Genomic DNA, 27,771 nt, shown 5'->3' with positions numbered 1-27,771 from the left:
CTCTGCCGGCGGCGGGCGGGTCGTGCCGGCGCCGGGACCGGGACCGGGACGGGCAGGGAGAGAGTAAGGAGCGGGTAAGGAACTGGTAAGGAACTGGTAAGGAACTGGTAAGGAGCGGGTACAGAACGGGCCGGGGCGGCTCTGCCTCGGGGGCAGCCGCTCCTGGGGACCGGGGCGGGGGAGCGGGGCCCGTGGGGGCTCCGTCCGAGGTGGAATTTTCCCGGTAGTTGCGGCGCAGCCCCGAAGTTCTTCTGACTTGAAACGGGCCGGTGGATGGAGCTGCTTTGTTTTAGTTAAAGAACATGATACATATAACAAAAATATTTGGTTCCTTTTTCTTTTTTTTTTCCACTTTCCTTTTTTTTTCTCTGTTTTTCTTTTCTTTTCTTTTCTTTTCTTTTCTTTTCTTTTCTTTTCTTTTCTTTTCTTTTCTTTTCTTTTCTTTTCTTTTCTTTTCCGTTTTCTTTTCCCCCTCCTTTCCCCCTTTTCCTTCTCCCTTTTCCCCTTTTCTTTCTCCCTTTTTTCCTTTCCCCTTTCTCGTTTTCTCTCCCCTTTTCCCCTTTCCTTTTCCCCTCCTCCCCTTTTCCTTTTCTTTCTAAAGTAGAAGTGGTGAAAGGGGGATGGCTTTGCCCGGAGCTTTGAATCGCAGCGGAAATCGGTAGCGTTTGGGTGCCGGGCATCCTGCTGGATCACATTCCCATGACTTTTGCCTTGTTAGGGAGGAGTCTGGGGCAGCTGAGGAGTGTTTTTTATTTAATACTCGAAGTTAAGTGAATTCCTGGAGCCTTTCTCATATTTCCTAGTGGTTCAGCTGATGATGTTAAACTATGCACGTAGGCTCATGGTGTTTGAAATCATTGCTGCAGAAATCTCTCCCGTAAATCCAGCCGGGGCTTTGGGAAAACAACCGGAGCGGATGCAGAATGATGTGCTACATGGGGTTGAAATGATTAGACTGCACTTACCATATATACCCGTAGTGCAAATCCCAGAGATGGTGTTTCAAACGTACCGTAGATGGGAAAAAATACAGAAAGTGTTCGTTTTCTGGCTTTAGGTAAGTACTCACTGAAGGGAGACTGTGCAGTGAGTTTTTTTTTTAAAGATGTAGATGTCCTGACATTTGTTGTAAATAAGTGTGCTGAGAAAACTGCTGACTAAGGTATTTTAGGGAGCCAAGCGAAAGTTAAATTGCACAGTTCTGTGCTTCCCCAGTGTTTTTTCTGTGAGGTGGAGTGGAATAGAAACCCTGACAGATTTCTCTGCAAACCGGACTTAGTTTTTTTTGGGAGAGTGGTAATGACGGTCTGGGGAGGAGGGGACAGAAGTTTTGGAGCCTGAGGCTCTTAAATATGAACTGTTTATTTTGCTGTTAACTCACTTTTGCCTGTCTGGGGACTGAGATTCTTCTCTATCTGTAAAAGAAGAAAAAGCAGTAGCTGAAGGCAACACTTGTTGCCTGGTTTCATGCACTGGAAGCATCTGCAGGGAGAAAATGCTGTGAGGAAAGATTAACTGCTTTCTTGACTACATGTTTGAGTCGAGGAGAACTTAGCACTGCACTCTGTAACTACTTGTGGTCAAGCATAGAAGTAGTTTGTACAACAGGAAGTGTGGCTGGAGATTATACTTAACTGATGTTGGAGTTGTAAGTCACACCTGTGGGAAAACATGCCCGAAGGCAGGTACGAGGTGCTTGCTTCATGCTCAGTGTGATTGTTTTCCTTCTTCCTAATGAGTATATAATAAATGTTATTTTCTATCACTTTAAAAGTTATTGGGATTTATGAGCTTAATGGCCCAGCTTGTTGATCTCTGAATAGCAAATTGATGTAAGCTTTTAAATTAGTCTGTGTGTGAATATTAACTCCAACATGGAACGCACACAACTACACAAATAGAGATGCACTCTTATGGACAGTGTTTTACTTTGTGTTTTGGTAAACAAGGTCCCTCTAGTCCACCACTCCTTTTTTTATGTTTTTGATTGTTATAAATATAAGTTGATGTCTTTTGCTTCAGGAAACCAGGCTACCCACATGTCTGTCTTAAAAGGCTTTTGGAGAGGAACCCAAAAGAGGCTTTTTTTGGTGTCTGCATTATGAATTATACTTTCTGACATGACTGTCATCAGTTGCTCTTAAAAAATACCTCTATCCAAATAAACAAGGATTCAGCTGGGACGCTCCTTCTCGTTAGTGTTAGTATTCCTAAGGCAGGGAGAAGGGGAGTATCCTGCAATGAAGGTGAGAATTGATTTGTGAGAAAATGTTACTAATAGCTGTCTGGCAGTACTTTTCATGTTTAGAGACTTCTGCAAAGCTTAGGTCATCTCCAGGAAAGTATTAATACTTGTGTATTGGGCACTAAAGCATGAGGTAGTTTTAAATGCAGATATAAAAACTGACTCTGAATCAAAAATAAATTTTTAAAAAAGGAGAATATTATGTTGTTCAGTGAATATGCTAAATATAGTATTTCTGTCAGCTTCCTTACCTTTTAATATTCACTCTGAGATTAGTGGCAAAGGTTTTGAAGTGCGCTTCTATGTCATGTATTCTTTGTGGCATTTCATCCATCCCTTTCCTTGGACACTGCAAACACTAGTAGAGGACCAGGTTTAAATTTGTGTCTAACTACAGACAGCTTAGTATTTTGATGTGTGATCTGTGTGCCAAAGCACTCCAGATTTTTTTTTTTTTAATCCAGAGGGCTGCTTAATCCTAAAAAAAAAAAAAAAAAGGCTTTTGATATTACAGAAGTGGGACAGCCACCCATAACTGCATTTCTGATGTTTGGTAGCCTATTATAAATCTCTGATTCTGCTCGTGGGGGGAAAGGAGAGGGGGAGGTTTGGGATGTTAAACTACTTGCCAGAGCACTCTGCAGAGCTGCCGTGACCAGAGCTCTTTTGTGGGATGTGCGTGCATCCCTAATAATAACATGTTTCCTAAACACAGCTAAAAATTGCTTCAGTAGATGCAGTAACAATCCATTAACTTAGTGACCTGCAGAAGTGCTGTAAATAAAAATAGTCTTATTTTCCTGTCAGAGCAACACAGGCCAGAGCACTGTGTTGAAGGTTGGTTGGCTTTTTTTTTTTTTTAATTACAGTAACCCAACAAACCTTCCCTACAGTAAAATGTCAGCTAATGTCAATAAACAGTTTACATGAGACTCTACTGCAATTGTCCCTTGGCTCTCTGAAATCTGCCTACAGAGTGTAAGTTATGCAGTCACTATGGTGATGCTGAAGAGGAGTGTGATTCAGAGAGGATAAAGCAGGACTGGGCCAGGAAACTGAATGGGAGTGGGAACAGAAGCACCTTTCAGGAGTGAGCCCACACTGCTCCCCACAGCTTGACCAGCAACCTCTGCCTTCTCCCCATCCCTCTTCTAACAGGGGGTTTTACTTGCAGAAAGAAGAAAGGCCCCATGGAGGGATTGTGTTGTATAAATGAGAGAAACACATACACGCAGTGAAGAGAATTTTTTAAATATCTTGTCTAACTTGATGATAGGAAGAAATTAAGTGCAGCGGCACGGAGTAGTCAGTCAAAAGCCAGTTTCCAGCTAAAAACCATTTAAGGATCGCAATCTTGCAATGGCTCTTTATAACACAAAAAAAGAAAAGAAGAAAGTTTTACCAACGCACAGTCGCATGTAACTATTTTGTTTTCAGGAGATGCAGTTGCATCTTGTGTAACAACTTGCAATCGCGTCTTCACACAAATAATGTGTCTTAGATATCCAGATAGGAAGAGATTAACAACACTGAGTAGTCAATATTCATTTGATTAGCCTTTTTGTTATTTCTTCTAGGAAAAGTGAGTTTTCCTCTGTTAAAGGTGTTCAGTAAAACATAGAGAACTCTTTTTTGGTTTTTAGGATTTAGTCATGTTCTCATTCAAGCTAGTAAAAATGTTCCCACTGTCTTTGATAGCAGACTGTGTCCTCTTGAGGGTTTTCGTGACCATCCCGTTTGCCAGCAAATGGGGCACAAACACGGGTACACCCTGTCTTGCCTTCTCCGTTACCAGCCTGGAGTCCAAAGATGCACAGAACCACATGCTACTAGACATATGTTACTTGGAACTGGAACAGTCTGTCACCTTCTGAGATAGGAAATCCACCCTGTAAACAGGAAAATGCGGGACATCCGAGATGGAACTCCTGAGTGTCATCTGGAAGAAATGACTGAGAAATTAGAACTGAGGTACCCAACAGAGATGCTTAGACTTGTGTCGAGTAATGGTGTTTGCTATTTTTGTAGTAAGAGATATGCCAGAGATGTGTGGTTTTAGTCACTTTGATTGCATGGAAAAAAACCACGAAACAGGTTATAAGTGTACCTGTATCCGGCTCTTTCTTATGTGCCAGAATTATCTGGAGTTGGTGCTGTGTTGTAAGATGTGGTTGAATCTTCCTGAACCAAAATAGTTACGTGCAGCTGTGGATCGGGAAAACTTTTTTTCTTTCATGTTAGAAAGTGCTCGTTGCAAACCTGGGATCTTTGAATGTTTTGTAGCTGGAGATTGGCTTTTAATTGACTTCTCTGTGCTGTCACATTCACTGACTCGTGTTTTGTAATGTGTTTGCATATGGGCTAAGTCACAGGTGGTCTAGTGGTTAAGGTGCAGCACTTTCACCGCTGTGACCTGGGTTCGATTCCCAGCCCCCCGGGCAGATGGAGCTCGTCAGCCCTGTAAGGCAATCCATCTAAGAGAAGGTCACTCTAAACAAACCTACGTCCTGAGACCCTCACTGCCACTGTCCAAGCTTGCTCGGCCCCGGCAGATGAACCTCAGGATTAAAGGGTGGGCTCAGTTCAGCGCACGCTGTGTCTCACCTAAAAAATCCACTGCGCAGGCTCGAAGGGTTAATGACCTTTCCCAAATCTTCGCTCGTGAAGACTGGCCATTACTTACTTACTAAGTCACAGCAAGTAGTGTAGGAACTTCTGCAAATAACCTTATAGTTCCCCTCAGGAGAGAGAGGTGGCCTGAAGGGTAAGAGGACTGCTATTGTTTTTTGCAGCTCAATGCTTGGCTGCGTGTGTTGATGGAGAAGTTCTTGAGTGACTTCCAAGAGTGGCTTCAGGTCTCCATTCCGGGATCTTTCCCAATGACAAATAAATTAGACTTCTATTTTAGTTTATTTCTATTTTAGTTTATTTATGGTATTTTAAATTTATTTTTAGTTTATTCTATTTAGTTTACCTTATTCCATTCTGAAAGTTATGTTCCTGATAGCAAGCTCTGCAAAACTCTTGAGAGGAATGGCAGTGCAGATCCCAGGTGACTGTGTTGCCATGATTTTTAAAAATTTCTCAGCTCCTATAGAAAATACCTTTGGCTTGTCTCCATAAAATCATATGAAAACTTTCAGTAAAATGTTGTCTCTATGCTTTGCTGCCTTAATTGTTATTCCTCACTAAGAAAACACTGAAGGACAAAGCTGATCTGACTCACCCGTGGTGGTGTGGCTGCTGGAGTGGGGTGAGGGAGGGTGTGGGAATTGGAGCTTACTCTGAATGGGAAGATTGGTTGAAGCTGATGGTGTTACACACAAGACCAGTCATGCATGATGTTTTGTTGTCTTTTTGAGGCAGCTTTGGAATGACTTCACATCTGAGTGTTAGGGAAGGTCTCCTAGAATGGATCTGGACATGAAAAGGAGTTTACTTACAGTGCATAGCAGCTGAGGTTTGGGTGATTATTCATGGCAAAGATGAGAACTGTTCTAAATAGCTATGCTAAATTTTCATATAAACTGGAAGGTCCTCACCATCTAACCTCCTCCTGCTGGGAGCAGGAAGAGCTACTTCTTTGGGGAAGACCCACTTCAGCCCCAGCTGAGCAGGCTTGGATAGTTAGCAGGGATGTGAATCTGCTGCTTTTTTTCATTTTTCATTTGAGAGCGTCCCGTAGGTTTTCCCTCCCATGTGAACCTCATACCTGTTTACAGCCTTTAAAGCATGAGACGTGACTGAGGCAGAGGAGTCGGCAATTCTTCAGGCCTCCCTTGTCCAGTTCCTGTGTGTAGCATCCCTCCCGAGCTGGATGCTGGATGCTTTCCCGGCGTGCAGAGACTGTCAGTGCTGTAGCTGTCAGTACTTGTCCTCGTGGTGGGGCGTCCCCCACATCCCAAACTGTGACATCATCCTCACTAGGGACTGTTTCAGTCTCTGCCATACCCTTTTCCTATCAAGGGAAGTTGTCTCCACTTGTGAACATACTGTGGTGTTTGTGTTGATGCCCCTAAAAATGTCAGTTTTCTCAAGCCTGTGTGTGCATCTACCAACCACCTTGTTTGTAACCTCCCCTTTGACTCGGGGCAGAAACAGGTAATGGCGAGAGGTGTTTGCAAGAGCTGCGCCTGCCTTTGCTCTGGGGACGTGCTCACTGTCAAAAGCTGAAAGCTTTAATTCCTCCAGCTCTCAGGGCCAAGAGTAAGGAATTCCAAATTAAACAGATTAGCTGTGAGCTCCAAAATTCTCCCAGCTGTGCCTATGCCCCAGAGAGCAGGCAATGTAAATATAAGGTCACACTGCACTTTGAAGTTGTATATTTTTGACTATTACACCAATTCCTTTTTCTAAAATGAGTAATGCAGTGGGAGGCTTAATCCATGTATATATCCCAAATACCAGTGAGAGCCAAGAAATTCCTGTGTCCCGTCAGTTGTGTCTCTTTTGCTTATGTTTATTTCAGAGTTATATGTTGGAGAAGTTTTTTTGGGTGTGTCTAGGAGAGGCAGAGCAGAGTTAAATAAAAGTGCAGCCATATGTAGTATCAAAATAAAATTTGAGGCAAATCATCATAAATCAAGCATTATTTTATGTAGAAGGTGTGCTTCAAGTTTTTTTCTGGAGTTAAGTAATAACTGAAACAGTGATACAAAGAATATGGCTGTAAAATACAGAGATAAATCTGCCATATTATACTTGGATATCACAAGGGCTTAGAAACGTTTAGGGTATTTTATATACCATATGTTCTTTATTGCTTAATCCGCAGAGAATTTGTACTTCCCTGCAAGACTACTACACTTTATGGCAAAATGCATGAGGAATTGTCTACATATGTGTTCAAGAAGCAGTAACAACTCGTATGGTATCGTTATGGGACAGCTTCACCATAGCCTGCACAGTATGCAGAGTTTTGCATTAAGTTTCTATATAGCCTGTATGCAACAGATGACCTTGTTCCTGGAAATATAATTGGCACGTAGTAGTGTATGGAGTCCATAGTTTTTCTGGAAGAGTGGAAATAAAATGTCCAGGCATTGTCCACAGAGTAGCTCATGAGAAGAGCTCAGCTTGTTTTGAAGGATTTATTTAGCTGTTTTGTCACACTGAGTGTATATAAATCTGAGGGGTTTTTTTGAGCTTGAAACAATTAGTTAGGCTGATATTTGCCCAATAAAACCCCACTGTGCAAGTGGCTCTCATAAGATATGTGCTCAGGTGTTAAAAAGACAATTTGTTTAGAGGATGTATGGCTTAACAGTTTTGAAGCCGCGATGGCCTCTGGAGCTAGAGAGGCAAGAAGAAATGTATTCATAAAATTATGCTTTCCTCTGTGTTTGGGAATGTGAGTACTGTGTATTAAACTTTGTGTTTACTTGCTTTATGCTTTGCAGAAGGGAAGTGTTTCCCCATCATTCCCCATTCGTTGACCCCATGCTCCTCCAATATTTTTAAAGAGGACCTTTGTGTTTAAGTCAGAAGGGACATGCTTGAGGGTTTTAACTGGTGCCAAATTTTAGGGAAGACCCTGGGAGTGAGATGCACAGAGGGTTCAATCATACACTATGCTGGTTCAGATTCTGCTCCTTCCCTGTTGTGAAGGAGGTGGTGCAAGGCTGCACTATCAGGGTGGTGGGGATATTGCTGATGACAACTGAGCATCCTCAGCTTGCTGAGGACTGAGGTGTTAAAAGGATTAAAAGTAGCAAAGTCAATACCTTGAATTGCACTGTGGAGTGAGTAGGAAGTTATTATTAGTGTTCAGTGTAGGAAGAGTTTACAGTATTCCCCAGCAAGGCACAAAAGTTGAGTATTTTTGCTGTAGATTTGATCTGGGATTTCTGAAGCAACAAAGGACCCAGTAATAGCTACAGCCTATGAAATCTTTCAATAATAGGGTAGAATTTCTTTTCCTTCCTTCCTTGAGGTATTAAAATGAAGAAATTAAGCTGCAACTACTGTTCATTAAATGCTGAGGGACTGTGTTAATCTAATAAATGGGAAGACCATTTTCAGCAAAAGAGGATGAACTGAGATGAGTCATAACTTTTGGGTTCACTGGCATTAATGCATTTAGGAGCAACTCTTTATTTCAGCCAGCTTTTTTTTATTGGCAGTTTCAATATTATAAAAATGGTATTTCCTGTCACATATCTGAAGGAGATACCACACGTGCTTGTAATTTAAATGTTATGGGCCACATAACTTATATGGTAATGGAGATCAATGGCATCTTGTATCATTTTCCTCTTAGCCAAAGCATTTGGGTTACATTTATGGGGATCCCATGGGGACCCTTTGCTATTTGGAGGCAAAACACATCCATCCTGAAACCCAGATTTACTGCAATTTCAAGGAAGAACATCCCAATTCATAAGGAGGAATCCGGAGAACCGTTTAGGACAAAATAGAACTTGAAAGCATTCCTTTATTGTGTTGTGCAGATGTAAAAGCATCAGAGAACAAGTGATGTAGCATAAGACTTATTTTGTATTTTTTTAAATACTAGATGAAGGGTTTATTTCCTTTTATTACCATGACACTATTCAAACAGCTTGTAGAAATCCATTTGGACTTTTTTCCTCCATTCCTAGTAGTCAGTTTTGGGGATCAGCAGAGCAACAATAGGGGAACTGCTATCAATTGCAACACTTACTTCTTGCCTGTGTGTTTTTGCTATCATCAGTACCTTTTTCCTTTAAAAAAACCTCACATGTATCTGGAACAGTAACAAAAGGTCAAAGCTTCAGCTTCAGACAGGTACAATTGAGGGTATTGTGACTGCAGAGGAGAGCTCCATCTGGGAAAGTGGTTTTCTTCATTGACACTTATTGACTGAAATTAAATATTTGGCAGGTGGATTTCAAATGTCTTCCTGTTTTGTAACAGGAAAAAACCTGCCAAATAATCTGTAACATCACATTTTAAAAAGTGAATAGTAACATTGTGAAAAAAAAACCCCAAACATCTCGAAATAATAAAAGACAATGAAAAGCTTCATTTCTAACAAGAAAGGGAAACAGGCTGCAAAATTTGTTCTTTATTGTAAGCCACATTTCTATTTACTTACATTCCCATTTTATGATTTCTCTTTTACTGGCACATCTCAGTGTTGTGTGATTTGCCCCCTGAGTGTGGCTGTGGTCACACCATAGGTCTGTGCCTTGTCAGGCTGCCGAGCTCACCATCAGTTCCACTGAGCTTCACCCAGTACTCCAGGATCATCCCTGGAACCCCTCTGGAGAGAAAGGCTCCCTCTCCCATCCACAGTGTGGTTTTTTTCTCTCACTGGCAGATGCTTATCTCTTGTAAATTCCAGAGGAGTTTTTAGTGGCAGCCTTTGAGGCTGTTTCTATTATGCTCTTTGTCTACCAGGCTGCCCCACGGTCCTGGCTGTTACAAAAAAATCCACTACCCGAGACAGCGTCACGTAAGCTGCTGTTAACAAATGACACTTGTTAAAGATGAAACAAGGGCTGAAAACTTTGAAATTTCCTAATCTAGAAATAATCAATATATACTGCTGAAGGAGGCATGGTGGCAACCAGAGGGAGAGGAGGAGAAGGGTGTGGAACGGGAGACAAAAATGATGACCAAGTCCAAGAACAAATAGCTGTGATTTTTCTTTCCATTGTTGCACTTTATTTTGATGATGTGATTGTGTGGGTGAATGATACACTGGTACTTGTGTGTGTCTGAGCTATGATAGTAATTTGTAACTTGTTTGTTCCTTTTCTCTCTCTCTTTCTGTAAGTGGAGAGGAGAGTGCTTATAAAATAACTAGCATAGTGCAAATATTTTTCTGAACTAAAAGGTCGAGAGTTCAAAAACTAATGAAGGACCAGAGTCCTCCTCCACTGCAAGCCCTCAGTTGCTCAGCTGCAGAGAGAGTGGGCTGTGCCATGGTTTATGGTACTTTCTTAACGGCCATAAACTGGCCAAGAAATAATGGAGAAATGGTAAAATAATGACTCGTAGCGTAAGATTTCACTTGGCTGAACTGTGGCATGTCTAGAAATTAACTGTTCTCTAAATGTTACAGATAAAGAATGGCTTTTATGGTTACGTGATTGTGTGCTGTAGCGCTGTGCAATTAATAAATGGCCTAACTGTGGCTTTCTATGCATGAAGGGGAATAGCTTTAAGTCATCGTTAGCTGACCTTAATTAACGGAGTAATGTATGTGCAGGTGGTTTTTGTCTATATGAACTTTGCCTTCTTTGTGCTTTCAGGCAAATGTGAATGTGTTCTGACACAACAAGAATAACTTTTTATCAAATGAGCGATGTTCATATGTGCCCCGTGGTGCTCCATTGTACTCGATTCCTCCTGAGGCATTAGCAATTTATTGCTCACTCCCTCATCAGTCGGGAGCAGTGGGGAGGAAAAACTTTGGGGACAGCATACTCTGCATAAGGATGCAGTGAACATATTTAAAGTTCAGTGCATGATTTAAAACCACGAAGGCAAGATTAATTATTTACTGGTTATAGTCCTGCTCTGAGGACATCCAGCTGAGCCCTTTACCAAAGACACTTTGTTTGATGGAGTGTAGTTTATTAATTGGATTAAAGACCTGTCCTTTTTCCAGGCCATCAGCCAATTCAGTGCTTAGCAGATATGTTGTTACTTGGCCTTGACTTCTGTTTCACCAGTGTTTTATCTGCAGTGAATGCTCATAGTCTACCCTTTAACGGGAACGTATCGCTCATTCTTAGGGCTAATTTCTTGTTTATAAGTTTATGCCTTTCCACCCTTCTTTCTAACATGTCCAGTCCTTGAGAGCATAAGTCTGGGTTGAAGGAACTGATGTAAAGAGATTCCTGTCCAGGTCCAGAAGGCATCTGGGGCCAGTCTACCCATGCTGTTCCTGACAGGAGGCACCTCAGATGTCAGCATGGAGTGGGTGATGAGTCCCAGGTCTGTTCTGGTGGCCACAACATGCTCCTGCTGCCTCTCACCTGTGGATGCTCACGAACTGCTCTGTTTGCTCATGTCCATTGCAGAAGGAGAATGCCTGCCTTGATTGCTCAGTGTGTGTGTTATCTTGGTGGGCTGGTTGCCCTTGATAGCAGTAGTATGCGTACCTTTACCATCAGCACCTAGTTGCTACAGCTTTTCATGAAAAAAATAATCCCTTCTCACCTTCCCGATTTTCTTTTTGGAAACAGTTGCACCATTCTTAGTAAAGTGCTGTTTTGTTTCATGAGGGGAAGGAGGGGAGCAGATCCCTAGTATGGAAAATCTCTGTCCATACTGCAAAATACACGTAAGCTGTATAGTATTATGCTGTATAGTATTAAGCTGAAAGTATTATGCAAGCAGTCCTACACCACTCTGGGGCTTTCTGCTCTCTGACTGAGAGGCTGCGTTGATCAGATGCTCTGAGCAACTCACAGAGCTTAGAACTCCCAACATGAGAGAGCAGTGAGGATTCCTGGGCAGCTTATCTGTTTCGACACAGCTATGCCAGATTATACATGTAAAACACAAAGTACACTGGATTTGTGAACTGCTTGCAAATTTGAGCTTTGTGTGATTTGAATTTTATAAGGGCTAGGTTTGTTTTGTCTTTCAAGAGAATTTATTTCTGCTCGTGTTTGTTGTTTCTTCATAGATGATGTGCGGGTGATGTGTGTGCAAGTGCCTCAAGCTTCTCCTGCAAGATGTGTTCCACAAATCCAGCAAATTGGGTCACCTTTGATGATGAGCCGCTCTTCCAGTCACCTCAGAAATCAGTTGATACTCAGAGTAGCTGTAAAGCAAATGGCCTTAAACTCAATCTGTCTAGTCTGCATGAGTCTTCAAGTAGGTCATCTTCTACAGGCAGCACTCCACTCTCATCTCCTGTAGTTGATTTCTACCTAAGTCCGGGACCTCCCAGCAACTCTCCACTTACTACACCTACCAGAGAGTACCCAGGAAACCCGTGTATCCCAAAGTCTGGGATTCACATGCTTTATCCCATCCCTGAATGGCCTTCAAACGTTAACCTTCTTCCATCACCCGGGATTTGCTCATCCCTAGCCTCACAGAAACCGAGTAGCCTTCCTTTGAACACCTCACCTAATGACCATCCAGTTAAGATTTCAGTCTCCAAATCAGCAGACAAAGGAAGCCCTAACTCACCAGGAAGCTGTGAGGAGTTAGCTCCAGGGCGCTTCCCATACATCCAGAGCGACTGTGCTTTTTCCAGTCCTTTTTGGAAGGAAGGGTGCTCGCTCAGCATGTCACCAGCTAATGTTAGCATGCACAAGAAGGACAGAGTACTCGACAGGAGCATCTATCATCCTAAAGACGAAGAAACTTGTCACGATCAGAAAAGCCTTAACCAGGGCTCCTTCAGTTACATCTGTCAGAGGCTTGAACACCTGCAGGTTGATAGCTGTGACACCGTGGAAAACCCACCCGTCTCGAGCACTCACGCATGGCACAAGCTCTCCCCCACTATCCCACACAGCCTCTTCAGGAGCCGGAAAGCAGATGGGTGGCCATTCATGCTGAGGATTCCTGAAAAGAAGAACATGATGTCATCTCGGCAATGGGGCCCTATTTACCTGAGCGTCCTACCCGGAGGTGTGTTGCAGATGTATTACGAAAAGGGCCTGGAGAAACCTTTCAAGGAATTCCAGCTGCAGCCACAATGTAAGCTATCCGAACCCAAATTAGAGAGCTACAATGTCTCGGGAAAAATCCATACCGTGAAGATCGAGTGTGTGTCATACACAGAGAAAAGGAGGTATCATCCCAAAGTAGAAGTGATCCATGAGCCAGAGGCTGAGCAGATGTTAAAACTGGGCACCACAGATTATAATGACTTCACTGATTTCCTCGTAACAGTTGAGGAAGAGCTTATGAAACTTCCTACTCTTTCTAGACAAAAGAGGAATTATGAAGAGCAAGAAATGACTCTGGAAATAGTGGATAACTTCTGGGGGAAAGTCACTAAGGCAGAAGGAAAACTCGTAGAAAGTGCCGTCATCACGCACATTTACTGCCTCTGTTTTGTGAATGGAGGTGCCGACTGTTTTCTAACCCTGAATGACCTGGAGCTCCAGAAGAGGGACGACCGTTACTTCGACAAGGAGGAGGAGAAGAAGTGGATCGATATTCTCGATTGCCATTTCCATAACTGTGTCAAAGCGCAGGAATTCGAGCAGTCACGGATTATTAAGTTTACACCTCCGGATGCCTGTAGGCTGGAACTGATGCGTTTCAGGACACGGTATAATGGGCAAGACCTTCCCTTTTCCGTGAAGGCTGCGGTAGTGGTTCAGGGGGCATACATTGAACTTCAGGCTTTTATAAATATGTCTTCAACTGCTCCGATCCCAACATGTTTACCCTCTGTGAAATACTGTGAAAATGTTATGATACGCTTTCCTGTTCCCACACAGTGGATCAAAGCACTTTGGACCATGAACCTCCAAAGGCAGAAGTCCCTAAAAGCAAAAATGAATAGGAGAGCATGCCTTGGCGCTTTGCACGAGGTTGAATCTGATCCTGTAATACAAGTCTCAGTTGGAACAGCAAAATACGAGAGTGCCTACAGGGCTGTGGTGTGGAAGATTGACAGGCTTCCAGATAAAAATTCAAGTAAATAATTTGCACTATAAAGTTATGGGATTGGGTGTGTGTCTTCAGTGTTTTTGTGCTTGTGTACCTCCATTATCTGCCTGTTTTGGGTTTTTATCTGTGTGCTGCTATTGGTAGAAGCTGGAGTAATCTTTTAGGAAAAAGAGAATATAGCCTTTTTTTTTTTAAAGGATATTTTCCTAATTTATTTGATGGAGACAGATGTATTATTGTCAATCATTTTAAGTGAGCAGCATCATGGAAGTGGATCTCATCATTCTGAGTAAACATCAAGTCTGCAGTAAGACAGAGGAAAGGGTTTGTTCTTTCTGTATATCAGCTGGGCAATGGGTGGGATGGGAAGAAAAAGTCTTTTGGTAAAATGATTCGTCCACCCGATATCACACAGTTAATAGGAAAGGTCACTGTTGGGTGTGGCTTTCCAGCATTGTTTAAGAAATGGTAAGTATGATACATAATTAGAAAATTCTATGGTCAAATTTCCCATAGGAAGGTGACTGTGCTTTTGCAAAGGTTGATATCTAGTACCTCTTTCATTAGTTTGTGCATTGAGACTGTACATTCTTGGCAATAGCTGCACTGATGAAAAATGCCTCCCACTTTATTCTCAATTTTTTCTGGTGGTGGTACCTCACTGAAAACTTGCAGCAATAAAACCAGCTGTGTTTATAGTTGCATACATGGAAGTAGTTAATTTACCAGAAAAAATATGACTTTTCGGAGAAGAAAAATATAAATATTTGGTTTTAAAATTCCAATTTTCAGTCATGTTACCAGTACTTTTTTAAAGGCATAATACTTTTCTAAAGGCATAAAAATTCTTGAGGAATACAATATCCTGCTTTAAGTTCTGTAGAGTGAAGGCATTTGATCCTTTGCTTGAATATGCATTATACGTACTTTGGGCTTTGGGAATTTGTGTAAGACAAGGGCACCTGTTAAAGCATTTTGCCTAAAATATCTGTATAATCTGTACTTTTAAAAAGGGGGTAAGTGTGTGTTACTAACAAATGGATTGTCCTAGTCTTGTATTATCCTAACTACCTCTTTAAAATGTCCAGAAAAGATTTCATCTTCTTAAGTCCTGTATTCAGATATGTTAGTAATAAGCTCCCAGGTTCTGACAGCTAAATGCATGAGAGTTAACATTCAAAAGTATTAAAAAAAAAAAAAAAAGAAGGGTAAAGGTAAAAAAATTCCCAAGGATTTTTTTCCCCCTCATTTTTAACTAATTTTAAGTTATAGTTAATCTGACCTGTTGTTTAGGTACTTATGACTTTATTTTATTATTTTACAATTTGATATTTGAGTTAAGATTGATATTTCAGTGACAAAAGTAACAGATTGACTGAGGCAGGAGCAAATGAAAAGAGAATATTATCCTGAGCCTGTGTGTGAACTAAATTGCCTGTGGATTAGAACAGCATTTGTAATCATCCTGCATCAAGAGATGAGAGGTGGTATGTTTACTAACAAGGCTGCATGGAAATGCTTGTCCCCTTTGCGTGTCTACTGGGACTTGCTCAGGTGCTGAGGTCTCTCAAGGCTTGAGTGATTGTGCCTTTCACTTCCCCATGATACGCTCGGTGGGAGGAACAGCCCAAGCCCCGCTGAGGTCACAATCAGAAATTATGTTGTGTTAATGCCACCTCTGTTTTTCCCTTTCTTTTGCTTTGGAGGAAGCTGTGGTTGGCTTGGACCTGTGGCTAATGGCATATATAGTTCCCCCTGAACTGGCTGAGCCCTCCCTTTTACATGCTGGGTTTCTGCTGCTCTGCTCGGAGAGGATGCTGGTGGCTGCCAAGGCAGTGGGAGAGAGGAGGAGATGCAGCATCAGCAGACGTGCCAACACAAGGCAGGGAGCCAAGCCAGAAGTAATGGTGGGGGGAGAGAAATGATAGAGAGAAGGAAGATAAGGGGAGGCAGTAAAGGAGGGGTTGGGGAGAGTAGAAAATGGACAGGGAGGGCAGAGGATTTGATGAAGAGGTGTTGGAGAATTAGTAGGCAGAAAAAGATTCTTCAGGTCTTCCAGATCTGTAGATATGGGTGTCCTGTGCTCCAGGTTTCAAGGGTTTGCACCTTGAAATGCTGCTATGACCCATGTATTTTTTCAAGGCTTACTGGACTAACTGTTTGGGAAGCTTTTAGTATTCTTTGCTATTTAAGGTAGGTTTGGTTCTGCAAAACCAAGTCAACAATTTAGGAAATTTTAAAGATTTTAAGTCTTCCAAAGTTTTTAGTTCCCTACAGTTCTTTCACCTTAAGATTTGGTGTGCACAATTAACTTTAAAGTTATGTTATTTGAAAGTAAAAACTGGGTTTTTTTGTGGCATTCTACAGCTTTACGTTATTTTCTACCAGTAGCTTAAACTATTGACATTTGAATAATTCCTCTGGCTGAGACCTGCAAAATCATTTGTATCCTTGAAATGTTCATGTGTTTGAAAAACCATTTTAGTAGTAATGCTGCCTGGTCAAATTTTAAACCTCTTTATCAAGTGCTCCGTACACAGTTAAGAGTTTAAAAATAGAGTTGTCCCAGGCCGTGCCAAAAATCTGGAAACAGTCAGACTAATAGAAATATGTAAACTTTCATAATATGTTTATCGCAGTGGGAAAAATATGCTGAGGCTTTTGCTGTCAAAAAGCCTTTGCCCAAGGCTTCTTAAAAAAAAAAAAAAAAGAAGAAAAGGGAAGGTTGCCTGTAGTTATATTGTGGCTTCGATAATAGACATTGAAATATGTTATTATCCACTGGATTCTACTAAAGCACTTCCTTGGAAAAGTGGTCAAGTGAAGTTGATATGAGCTGTGAGATACTCTAGATTTTTAAAAGCTGCCTATGCTTATTCAGATATACATAGGTAGAGTTTGTAGAGCTTGGAGTCAGAATGTTAGCATTATTTAAAAAAAAAAAGTAAAAAAAAAAGTAAAAAAGCCACAGACTTTGAAGGCCTGATCCAATGAAATTTCTGCAAATTGATTCTGTATTTCTGAAGTCAGGGTACTTGTAAGGAAATGCAAAACATATTACGATTTTAGCACAGTGCTGGGGCCAGTCTTTGCAGTGGAGAAATTGTGTGCACCTGTCTTGCCCAGGGACTGGGAGAGACTTTGAAATGCTCTGTTTTAATTGCTTGCTGTGTAAATTTGAGTCCTGTGGTGTTTCCTGCTAGGACACCTCCTTCCTTGGGCCGTTGTGTAAAGCAACAGCTCTTCAGCTGATTATTTCTTCTTTTATTCTGCATCCTGGAGCCACACTGAGGAAGCAGTGATTAAACAACACAGCAAATTAGAGCCAGGGGAGCTTGTGGCTGCTGGGAGCCCTTTACTGCCTTTAGCATCTGAGCATGGACTCTGGAGTGTGGGAGGTGATGCAGTTCCCAGCAACTGCAGCTGCTTTTCTTATTTTCTAAATTGCCTAGGCGGAAACCCCAAGCCGTGACTTTGTCAGGTGGGCTCCATCCCTGCCCAGCCACCTCCTTCTGGCACTGGCACCACTGCAAGCTGCTCCTTGGTGGTGGTACCATTCCCACTCCCCTACTTTCTGTGGATTTCTCCCAGCAGGTTGGGTAAATGCAGCCATTTAGACATAGCTACAGGAGTTATTAACTTTTAACAATCCTATTATAAATCTGTGTCTTAGTAATTGTTGGTGTTTTCGTGTTCAAAATAAGACTTTTATAATTGGACCAATTTTGGCAAAAATAGAATTACCACTTAAATGAAATAACCAGTACATTTTTTTGGCTTAAATTGCCTGGCTTCAGGAACCTTTCTCAGATCAAGGTTGCTTGAATGTTACTTATAGAGATAAATAAGGTCTAAACACTGTGAATAGATGCAAAGTTAGATTATTAATTGCTTTTGAAATGCCATATGAGTGTTAAATGATATTTTGAATCTAGTTTCATAGTTTTACTGATCTTTTGTTTGTTTGTTTTGGCTTTCTTGTTGGTATTCTTCAGAGAAAGAGAGCAAGAATTTGGAATGTTTTTTAGGATACAAGAGCCAGACTTGAAGAATCAAGACAGACTAAAGTCTCTCAATTCACAGAAGTCTTAACAAGTTGCACAGGCACCTAAACTGTAGGATTTCTGTCTCCTAAATCAGCTAGTGAAAGCTCAATTATCTCCCCAAATTATCTGGTTGCCTTTCAGGAGTGATTCAGTTTCATCGTGCCAGGTGCTCATTTCTCCATGATGCCTGTTGGGCCACATTTTGGATAGCTGGGCTTGCATCTGGCTATGTTGTCTCATGGTATGCAGATTACACTGTGCCTACTCCAACCCACTTGTCTTTCCACAGAACTACCTTCTCTCTCCTTCTGGCCATTAGAGCATTGCAGTTTGTTTTGCAAAAGGATCCTGTACATGCAGCCTCTCTTTGTTATTCTAACTCCAGTGTAATACAAGGCCTGGGAAGCAGTAGTTTCATGGAGGAGAAATGATAAGGACTGGCCAATTTTAGGTGGAAACTAAGGCAATGTTTGGTCAACCAATGCTGGTCACTTTGTCATCTGACATCTTATGGGAAGAAGTTGCTCTACGCTCCTAACACAGTTCAGCATTGCTAGGAGTTCAGGACTTCTCCACAAGTGAAGCGGTGAGTACCTCCTTCTGACATTGACATTGGTACAAGGGATAGATGGGCTGGGAGGAACCCTGTATTTTAGGAGCATGCAAAAATGTCTAATGGAGGCTGCTCCAGAGGACCCGAGGCAGTAGCCTTACCGAGATCCCAAAACTATTGTCTCTACCTTTGCAGGTTACCACCTAAGGAAAAGGAAGCATCCCAGAACTCACTGCATCCCAACATCAAGACCACCTCATGGGTGTGGGTCAGCTGGAATATAAACGCAGAGGTTTCTTTAAGGGCTGTATGGTACTGAATCACAACTAACATCAGCAGACCAAGAGGAATGGTCTAGGCTGTGGACTGTGGACCATTTATGCCTGGACTCAAGTGGACACCTATCATCCAACATTTGCCATCAGCTCTGCCTAGGAAAATTCCAAGCAGTGATTATTTCTGGATTCCATTTCTGGGAAGACAAAATACTTATCCAGACAACTCCCATTGCTGTTTGTTTCTTCAAAGACCTCCCCCCCCTCCAGCTGGAAGATGCTGAATTTGATCTCCAAAAGCCCTTAGATCTGTACTGGTTTCCTTCTACCACAAATGGACTCCAAACAACAGATCCTTGATTAACCATAGACCCACAGGCAGAGAGTGCTGCTTCCCTAGCCAAGACATGACATGCCATCTTGGTGCTGCAACCCCTGCTATCTTCCTCAGGATGCTTCAGTTGTGTCTGATGTGCAGTCTGCACAGCCCAACCCAGCAAACAGCACAAAGACCAGGACAACAAAGTGTGTTGCCAAGCTGCATCCTGGCACCACCACAGGAGAATGGACCAGGCCCAGGGAGCCAAAAGGAGTACAGCTCAGGTGGGTTGTGGTGCTGTGACAGCACACATGGGATGACATCTCGTGGTTTGGCTCTGAAACTGGTGTGCTCCTTGTGGCCTCCTTCACTGCTGATGCTGCTGTCACCACAGCTGTTGCTGGGATGATGGAGGATTCAAGGATGGAGAGGCACACCTCGACAGGGGCTCATTCCACCACATCCAGGATGTCTGGAAGAGGGACTGTGGACCAAGAGAGTGTTAGTGCAGGAGAAATGGGCTTGGACACAGCAAGAGAGGAGCAGCAGCAGATCACGGACAAGGCTCACATCACAGATACAGAGATCTGCCCATCCGTGGGTACATGAGTGATGAAACGCCACCTCCTCACACTTGTTCAGTGCTGCAGCTTCATTCTGAAGGGGTTGGCGGGTGTCTCTAACCCTTATTTCTGACTTTGTTCCCTCTATTTCTGAAATAAAATCCCTAATGTTATAGTTTTACTGGTCTCTGTGTTTTGTGTTATTGTCCTGAGACTTCAGCCACATGCTGCATGCCCCTGGCATGGCACTCTTCGCTTTAGTGCCCTGAAGGACCCTGTCTTGTGGTGTGCTCAGAGGTGTGAGCAATGTCTCACACATGCCGAGAGCCCTAATTTAGCTCAAATTGCAGTCAGTCCCTCTTACTCCACCCCCACACCAGCCTTGCTATCTAGTTGTGTGTGACTGAGCCCAGTTCATGCACAAGTGCACTAAACAGCAGGCTCTTGTATGAAAGGGAAATGATAGTGCTGCTCCTTTTGGTCATGGGCCATGGTTTGGGTGATGGTTATCATTTTTTAAGTGCAGGTGGGTTGTAAAGCATTGTGCCTTGACTGATGAGGTGGGTGGGTTGCAAGGTCTGCAAGGAGGGGTGAAGTTCTTCCATCTGATCTCTCCAGCCTGTCCTGCTTGCTTTGGCTTCCCTCCCTCTGTGCTGGCATTGGCCATTGCTGGGTGCCTACTCGCTCACCTTAAAGGTGCTATTATATTGGACATATCTAGGGGAGCTTTGTTCCCAGAACTTGGGACCTACACATTTTTTGTTGCAGTGATCCCTACCAGTCCCTTTTATGGACCTGCCCTTGCATTTATGTGTGAGTTGCATGACATCTTCCCTCAATTTCTGTCACCATTTCCTTATGAGCATGTAATAGATCTGTGCTTTGATAGAAAGAAGCATCTGCTCCCACATGGGGAGTGGTTGCTGGCTCTCCATTGTGATACATGTTTCTTCAGAGGCGCCTGGGAGACTTCATGGCCAGAGTTTGATACTCTTCCATGGTGCAGGATCCGAGCTGGTGTGCATATAGCACTATTTTCTGAAATCCATGTAAAGAATCAGCATTTAGGATAAGGATGGAATGCGATGTACTGCTGGGAGCAAGTCTGCAGGGGATGCTTGTAAATCAGCCACATATGGAGTCCAGCTGGTGAAGGACTGCACTTGTCCAGTGACAAGTCTCTTCTCTGAAGTGGTGGCTGTAAATGCTGCTGTGTTCCTGTGTGTGTGTGTCTTTGGGGCATCGAACACTTGCAGTCAGCAAACAGCTTTGTAAGCTACTGTTGATTTTTGCTGTTATTAAACGTGTTAAAAAGAAGGGTGGAGAAAAAGAGTAAAGAGTCAGAGGCCTCCCCCTCTGAAATTTAGGGGCTGATAATACAAAGGACTCTGCCTATTCCTTCCTCCCTTTCCCTCACCTTTTATTCCAGGCAGTTGAGTTTTAATTGTGCAAAACAGCAAAGAAGAGGGAGGGGAATTATTAATTATGCTAATTATGTAATTAGTAAAAAAATATGAATTGTTTTAGTATGATTAAGAATAAAGAACATGAATTTCATGCTCTTCAAGTCTTGATTTTTGGGGGCCTTTTGATTTATGCCAGCCTTGAAATGAAATGTGGAGGATGGTTTATTGAATTAGACTTTGCTCCAATGCAGTCAGAGATATGTGTGACAGAACTCTGCCCATCAAACTGCTCAAATGTAAATTATTTCCTAAACTCTTGGGCAGGCTGTGAGGCAGATTCCAGGAAAACCTGCAGCACAGAGCAGAGGATGATCCAAGACTCCTAGGAGCAATGGAGATGTAGCTTTTTTTATTTATTTTTGCCTTACAAAATGCCTGTGAGCCTGTGGATGTGGAATATTACCATGACTTTTCCCATGGGATGGATAAAGCTCAGTGTGTGTTAACTCCATCTTCAGTATTTCCTTCATTCTGATATGAAATTGATTCCTGTCACCAGAGGAAGCCAGTACATAAAGAATGGAACGTTTTTGCCTGAACTTTGAGATGCCATTCATTGTAATAGATGAAAACCAAATATGCACTGCCAGGTTTGCCTTTGACAAAATACAGCCAATCCTTTCTCTGCTTTTTTTTCCTGCCTGCAGCCAAAGCATAGTTAGTTGTCTGTGCTGATGATTAAAATCCTGGAGAGAAGGAGAAACACAGAATTACGACGTTTTGCCCTAAAGAATTTGGAGAGGATTCTTTTTGTTATGTTATATTGTACTGCTTTCATGCACACAGTGAGCCTACTGACTTCAGTTGCTTTGGAAAGCAGGCTTTCACCTTGGTGTTCCTCTGTGCCAAAAGTGCTTTCCCATATCACTGCCACATGTAAGAAATGCTAAAGCAACTGATCCCTAGGATCTAAGCTTGGATTACACTGCTCCAGAATATCCTGCACATGGGCTTCATGACTCTGCTTTATAACATGGCAGTTATTTTAGCAATACTTTTTTTTTCTGAAGACATGGGGTTATGTTCTTTTCCTGTAACAAACCAAGCTAGAAAGGGAGTCCAGGTAGCCCTTAGCCTGGCAGCTGGGATATATCTTGTTTGAGCAGCACTCTGAGCTGTGCCTTTATCTTTCTGCTGTAGACATACTGTAATAAATGATGTTACACAAGATAGCTGTAGTACTTGAAATAAACACTCCAGTAAAATTCCTACAGTGGAGATCTCTGGAAAGGGGGCTTGTTGCACACAGGGCAGCATCTCTGCCTTAGCTACACTGGTTCCTTTCAGTTTTTATTTTTCTATGAGCATAAGAAGTGCATTTTTAAGAGAAAACTTAGATTCTTCCAAACAGTATGAATATAGCAATGAAGCCCTAAGTTTGTAACATTCTTCTCTCAACTAGAAGCTGGAAGGATTTGATAAATCTTGCGTAAATTAATTTGTAAAACTGCAATGATTGTGAAAAGTGTGTTGAAGCAGAAAAAAAATGAGTAAAGGGGCACCTTATGTCCAAGTAGCAAAATGTTATAGATAGAATAATCTTGTATCATAACAACTGCTCTGTATTTATAAAAAAATAGAGCTGTGCTCTCTTGCTAGGAGATGAATCTTATATTGTAAACAAAGAAAAGATAATTCACTGATGATGTGGTGGTTTTCTTTTTGTTTTCAAGATTCAGATCATCCACACAGCCTGTCTTATAAGTTGGAACTTGGATCAGACCAGGAAATACCATCTGACTGGTATCCATTTGCTACTGTCCAGTTTGTTGTTCATGATACCTGTGCCTCAGGAACAGAAGTCAAGTCCCTGGGCATAGAGAGTGATCTGCAGCCCCAGAAACACGTGGTTCAGAAAGCTTTTTATAATTGCCAGGTACTTTAAGGGCTATGCTTTCCATATTTTCCTCCTCTTCTTCTTCCCTACTCCCCCATACAGTGTTTGAAAAGCAATTGTACTCTATATTCTAAACATATCTTGCATGTACTTTTGATAATGATTTTGAGCAAAAGAATCATTAAATAATAATTCCTTGTCTGATCAAAGATGGTGCTGAAAAACAGAACTGTGAATGCAGCCTTGTTTTTCCTCAGCTGAGCTATTTTTGGGAGTAGTGGTTTTGAAATCTGTTGGGTCTGGAAATGTTTTGGTTCTTGTCAAATCTTGTTTTCATGTCATTGCTGCAGTTCACATTTTCAGTGTCCAATTATTTGCTAATTCTACCTGGTTCTTTTTGTTTTCTAACTACAGGTTGAAATTGAAAAGAAGTGGATTAGGCTTGATGGAGAAGACCCAGATAAGGCTGGCAACTGCCTAATGCAGTGAAAGAGAAGAGGCATCATCATAGGATATTAGTAGGAATCAATTTACATAGGAAATTCTATTGTTAGAAGAAGCGCAGTGACCTAGTTTAGGATAAACATGGTCATTGAATTTTTTTTTAATGCTTATGGGTTTGATTCTGCAAATCAGTACTCATTTGACTGGCCTGCATTCAAGTAAGCTTCCTGTCATGGGAATACTGGTATGAGTAAGCTCTCCTTATAAAGAGCTGCAAGATGTGAGCACTTAATTGACTGATTGTAATATATTCTTTTCCTGTTGTGTATCTATGACTTGGGAATGATCTCATACTCCATGTTGAAACCTAGTGGCACTACTTAAAGAATTCATGTCACTTGGACATGTAATATTTGGTAATAAAAACTTCCAGACTGCTTATATGCAGACCAGCATCTGTGTAAGGTCCAACAGGACCAATTATATTTCTTAGTGCTGTTTGAAAACTCAAGTCCCTCATGTTTCTCCTCCCCTTGATGTATGTGAACAGAAGAAGTCAAAACACTATTCTTGACAAGAGCCTTAATTAATGACTTGGAAACTGGGTGATTTCATTGGTAAAAAGGGGAAAAGTTCCTCTGCAATAACACTCTTCATTTTTCTGTGGCTGTGACTGTCTCCTCCCCAGCACTTTATAGGTTCGCTCAAAGTAATCTCGAGGGGAAAAAAAACATATGGCACACGTGATTGTAATTTCTGTGCCAGCATTAGACAATTCTTTTTCACTACTGTAGCAAGTGAGGTAAGGGGTGGATCCTCAGCAAGTGTAAATCAGTCCAGGCCCATTTCATTTGATGAGGCTTTGAGAATATACGCCAGAGGAGGTTTTCCCCCACAAGCTGAGGAAAAGGCTGATGGCTGCTGTTTGCTTTGGGTCTCCTTTAGGATGCAAATTCCAGATGTTGGTTTGGAAATTGCAGAAGTTGTGGCTTTGAGTAACTTTTAAGACAGTCTTTTCATACATGGGAATGGAGATGTTTTCATGCTACTGGCTTTAAAGGCATTTTCCATGGGGAAATAGTGCAGAAATGGACTGTCACAAGAGACATGAAGCTGTGATGCTTCATCAGGCAGCCTGAGCTACTAATCACATCAGTGTGTTAAATATGTTTTCAACAAACAATCGTCTTTTAGGGAAAGGCTCTAATACTTCCCCTCAGCCTCTATCCCCTTGATCATTTTCTGCAGGCTGTAATTCCAGGTCTGAAAAAAATCTTATAAATTGAAAAAATGCTCCTGATACTTTTTTTTGGCTGCAGTTTTCCTAAAACTATCCTTACTTCAAACTGAAATTAGTGGATAACAAAAATATAGTAATGCACTGCCTCACTTTATATTTTGTACAGCTTGTAACTGTTTATATGAACACTGTGTAAAAATACAGATAAATGTTATTCCCCAAAAGTAGAAATATGTGGGATATGCACTGAGAAAATTACCAGTCTGAGGAAACAGAAGGCCATAATATGAACCTAGTTCATCACAATAAACTTTTCCCCCCATTTGGAAGCTGAGAATGAAATGGGTAATAGATTCTACAGTAAGTCCTGAGGGCAGGTTTTTTATGGGTATTGCATTGTCAAAGCTCCAAATAGACTATTATGGTATTTGGGCTTCTCTATATATCCCTTTTTATTAGCAGATTATATTGTTATAAATCTAAGCAAGCATTGGAGTATAGTAGTGATCCAAATGTGTCTCAGCTCTTCCATCCTCCATCCGTGTTTTGAATTGAGAAACCATTAGCACCTTCAAATCATGTTTGTTTTGTTTTATTAATATTTAATTTTGGTTTATATACTGCTCGGCTGAACTAAGGGGCAAAGTGTTTGTACTTGGCACCATGACAAGTTCTGCAGTTTGCTGAAGTCCATGGTTATACTAGAGCTACAATATCTATGTATCTCTTTGCTCCATGAGGTAGAGGAAGCAAAATACGTGTTGCAAACCCTTGTCTGAGGCTGATTTGTTTTGACTTGCATTAATACATCTAATTTAGTAAACCTATTAACAGTGGTTACTCTCCAAAGCCTGTCTTGCACACCTGGCCCCCATTTTTCTGTTTCTTGAGAAGGAGGAACTCTTTCACCTTAGTGCCTCCATTCACAGCACTCATCTCCTGGGCATTTAGTAGCCGGTGGTGTTACAGAAGCAGTGGCTGCTTTTCTTCTCTCAGGTGTCTGCTTTGTTTCAGGATGTGTTTAAGAAGGTTGTCTAGTGTTGACCCTTCAAGATATGAGCTGCTGTTTTGAGTGAGTGGCCTAAATGATGAACAACCAGCTTACAAGTCATCATTCCTCCTGGTGAATCTGTATTGTATCTGGTATGGTGCAAATGGTCATTCAGACTTACTGAACTCATTAACATAAAAAGGTCAAGCTACAGCTTTATATATGTTGCAAAATCTTGGATTTCCATCTGAGGTTTGCAAGTCTTGCTATTAACTTTAATAGGAATTGGATCAGGATCACAGGGAATTAATTCCATAGAAATATTGCCACACTGAAAGTTACTCTGTTTAATACATGGCTTTCTGTTTAAACCTGACAATTAGTGCAGCCTAAGGTTGAATAATTGCCCTGTTCAGTCTCAAACTGATGTTTATATGCCTTAGTGTCAGAATATTTAAAAATAGGCTGCAGTTTAATGAAGGAAAGTTTGGGTTGTCTGACTTTTTTTCCCCCTCAAATTCTAACTTCCTATTCTATTGCAACATGCCTAAGCAGAAACACCCTGGCTTCCCCTTTTTTCTGCACTGTCTGGTGACCTTGAGTATAACCTACTGAGCAAATATTCTCAATGTTTACTACTCATTTGCTAACATTTTCCATGAACACGACAGCAGCCGATAGTGAGTAAACATACCGGCTTTGATTCTTTAAAAATCTGGGCTGTAAGTAGTCTAATTGTAGGGTTTTTTTTTGGGGGGGGGAGGGGGAATGGAGAGGAAGAACAGTTGCAATAAGCTGTTGTGATGCTCAGTGTCCAGCTAGCAGAAGGATTGGATCTTTAAATAACCCATGAGCTACACTGGCATCATGTGAGGAACCAGGTTTCACACGTATCTGATCTCTGCTTCCCGCAGCGAGTGCCTGCAGTCACTGCAATGCTTCCAACTGTTTGGGTCACTTAAGATGCTGACATTTTGCTAACGTTTACTACAAGGCAGTGTTTAGATACTATCTGTGTTTCCTTCAGAGAGGACCAGCAGGGTTTGGGATATTTTGTGTTTAAAACATAAATCAATGAGAACAGCTATTTTTATAGTGTGTTTGCCTTACAAAGCGTCTATTAGCTGAAACCGACAGACCTTATCTTCGCGTTCATCTTTCTCAAACTAATTGTATTACTGTAGGTAAATGGTACTTGATGTAATTTTGGATTCAAACACCCATTGAAGTCAATGGAAGTCTTTTAACTGACAAAATGGGATCTGCATCAAAATCTCTAAGGGGAGGAAAAAAAAAAAAGAAGAAAGAAATCGTGGTAATGGGCTGTAGAAGATTTTTGATGTTAGTAAGCAACCTGCAGTGTGTGCTTATTCCAACCAGAAAAGAGCATAAAAGATAGGAAAAGAGGTGTTGCTGGGTGTCAAAGCTGAAGCTTTACAGTGATTGGAAACAATGGTCCAGTTGGCCTTGTGTAGCAGCTCCTGAGAAATGAGGATGATGATGCATTCCATTGAACTTGGTGCCAAGCCACTGTCATCCTTATGCTCCTTGTTTTTTTTCCCAGATTCTGTATTAATTGTCCAAAAGTACTTTACATCTGAAAACATATTTTCACATATTACTTTTGGTTGTGTTTATTTTACTTGACAGGCTTCTTAGCTGCAGTATTGGTGTCCATACTTCTATTTTGCATTTATTTGTCTTTTTGTTAACTAAACACACTAACTAATTGCTGCAGTTAGTAGTTCTTAGCAATAATTCTGATAACTCTGAAGCAGTGTTGTTACTGTTAATGGAAACTATAATTTTATTTGGGTCTCTTTGTCAGTATAAGTACAAACAGATCATGCTGATAATCTTGTAATAACATTTTGTAGATTGCATATTGATTAAAAAAATAAAGTTGTATTTCAAACTAGCAGTTTCTTGTCCCCTCACTAGAAATTTATCAAGCTAGTTTTACATTTACTATAATTAACTGGTTGATCTCAATCATCAGGTATTGCAGTTTATTAGAAAGAACTGTTCTTCTCTGTGAGTGGGTAACACCACTCCTCATACTAGATAAACCTAGTTGCAGGAAGCTCAATGATGCAGTATATTCCATTGATCATAGAATGGTTTGGGTTGGAAGGGACCTTGAAGATTATCCAGTTCCAGGCTCCCTGCCATGGGCAGGAATACCTTCTACTAGACCAGGTTGCTCAAAGCCTCATCC

The 27,771-nt window shown here is 41.5% G+C and overlaps 1 protein-coding gene across 10 annotated transcripts; it reads left to right on the top strand.

The window, feature by feature from the left end:
• Nucleotides 1–27,464, top strand: STON1 (stonin 1). 10 transcript variants are annotated; one of them, XR_001878501.1, is made up of 4 exons: nucleotides 1–85; nucleotides 11,868–13,846; nucleotides 18,155–19,296; nucleotides 22,715–22,817. XR_001878501.1 is itself a non-coding variant. In XM_017837852.1 (4 exons), the coding sequence occupies exons 2-4, from the start codon at nucleotides 11,917–11,919 to the stop codon at nucleotides 23,365–23,367; spliced, it is 2,208 nt and encodes a 735-aa protein (XP_017693341.1). In that variant the 5' UTR covers nucleotides 1–85; nucleotides 11,868–11,916; the 3' UTR covers nucleotides 23,368–27,464. The 10 variants fall into 10 exon arrangements, 8 of the variants coding, with proteins under 8 accessions (XP_017693341.1, XP_017693349.1, XP_017693347.1 ...); XR_001878500.1 differs by lacking the exon at nucleotides 22,715–22,817 and having other exon boundaries at nucleotides 18,155–18,451; nucleotides 18,614–19,762; XM_017837852.1 differs by lacking the exon at nucleotides 18,155–19,296 and adding an exon at nucleotides 23,293–27,464 and having other exon boundaries at nucleotides 22,715–22,917.
• The last annotated feature ends 307 nt before the right edge of the window (nucleotides 27,465–27,771 follow it).

Source organism: Lepidothrix coronata, unplaced genomic scaffold, assembly GCF_001604755.1.
Source record: "Lepidothrix coronata isolate B3197 unplaced genomic scaffold, Lepidothrix_coronata-1.0 Scaffold313, whole genome shotgun sequence".
Taxonomy (NCBI): Eukaryota; Metazoa; Chordata; class Aves; order Passeriformes; family Pipridae; genus Lepidothrix; species Lepidothrix coronata.
The sequence above is the reverse complement of the archived record's forward strand: the minus strand, read 5'-3'. Positions and strand labels throughout refer to the sequence as shown.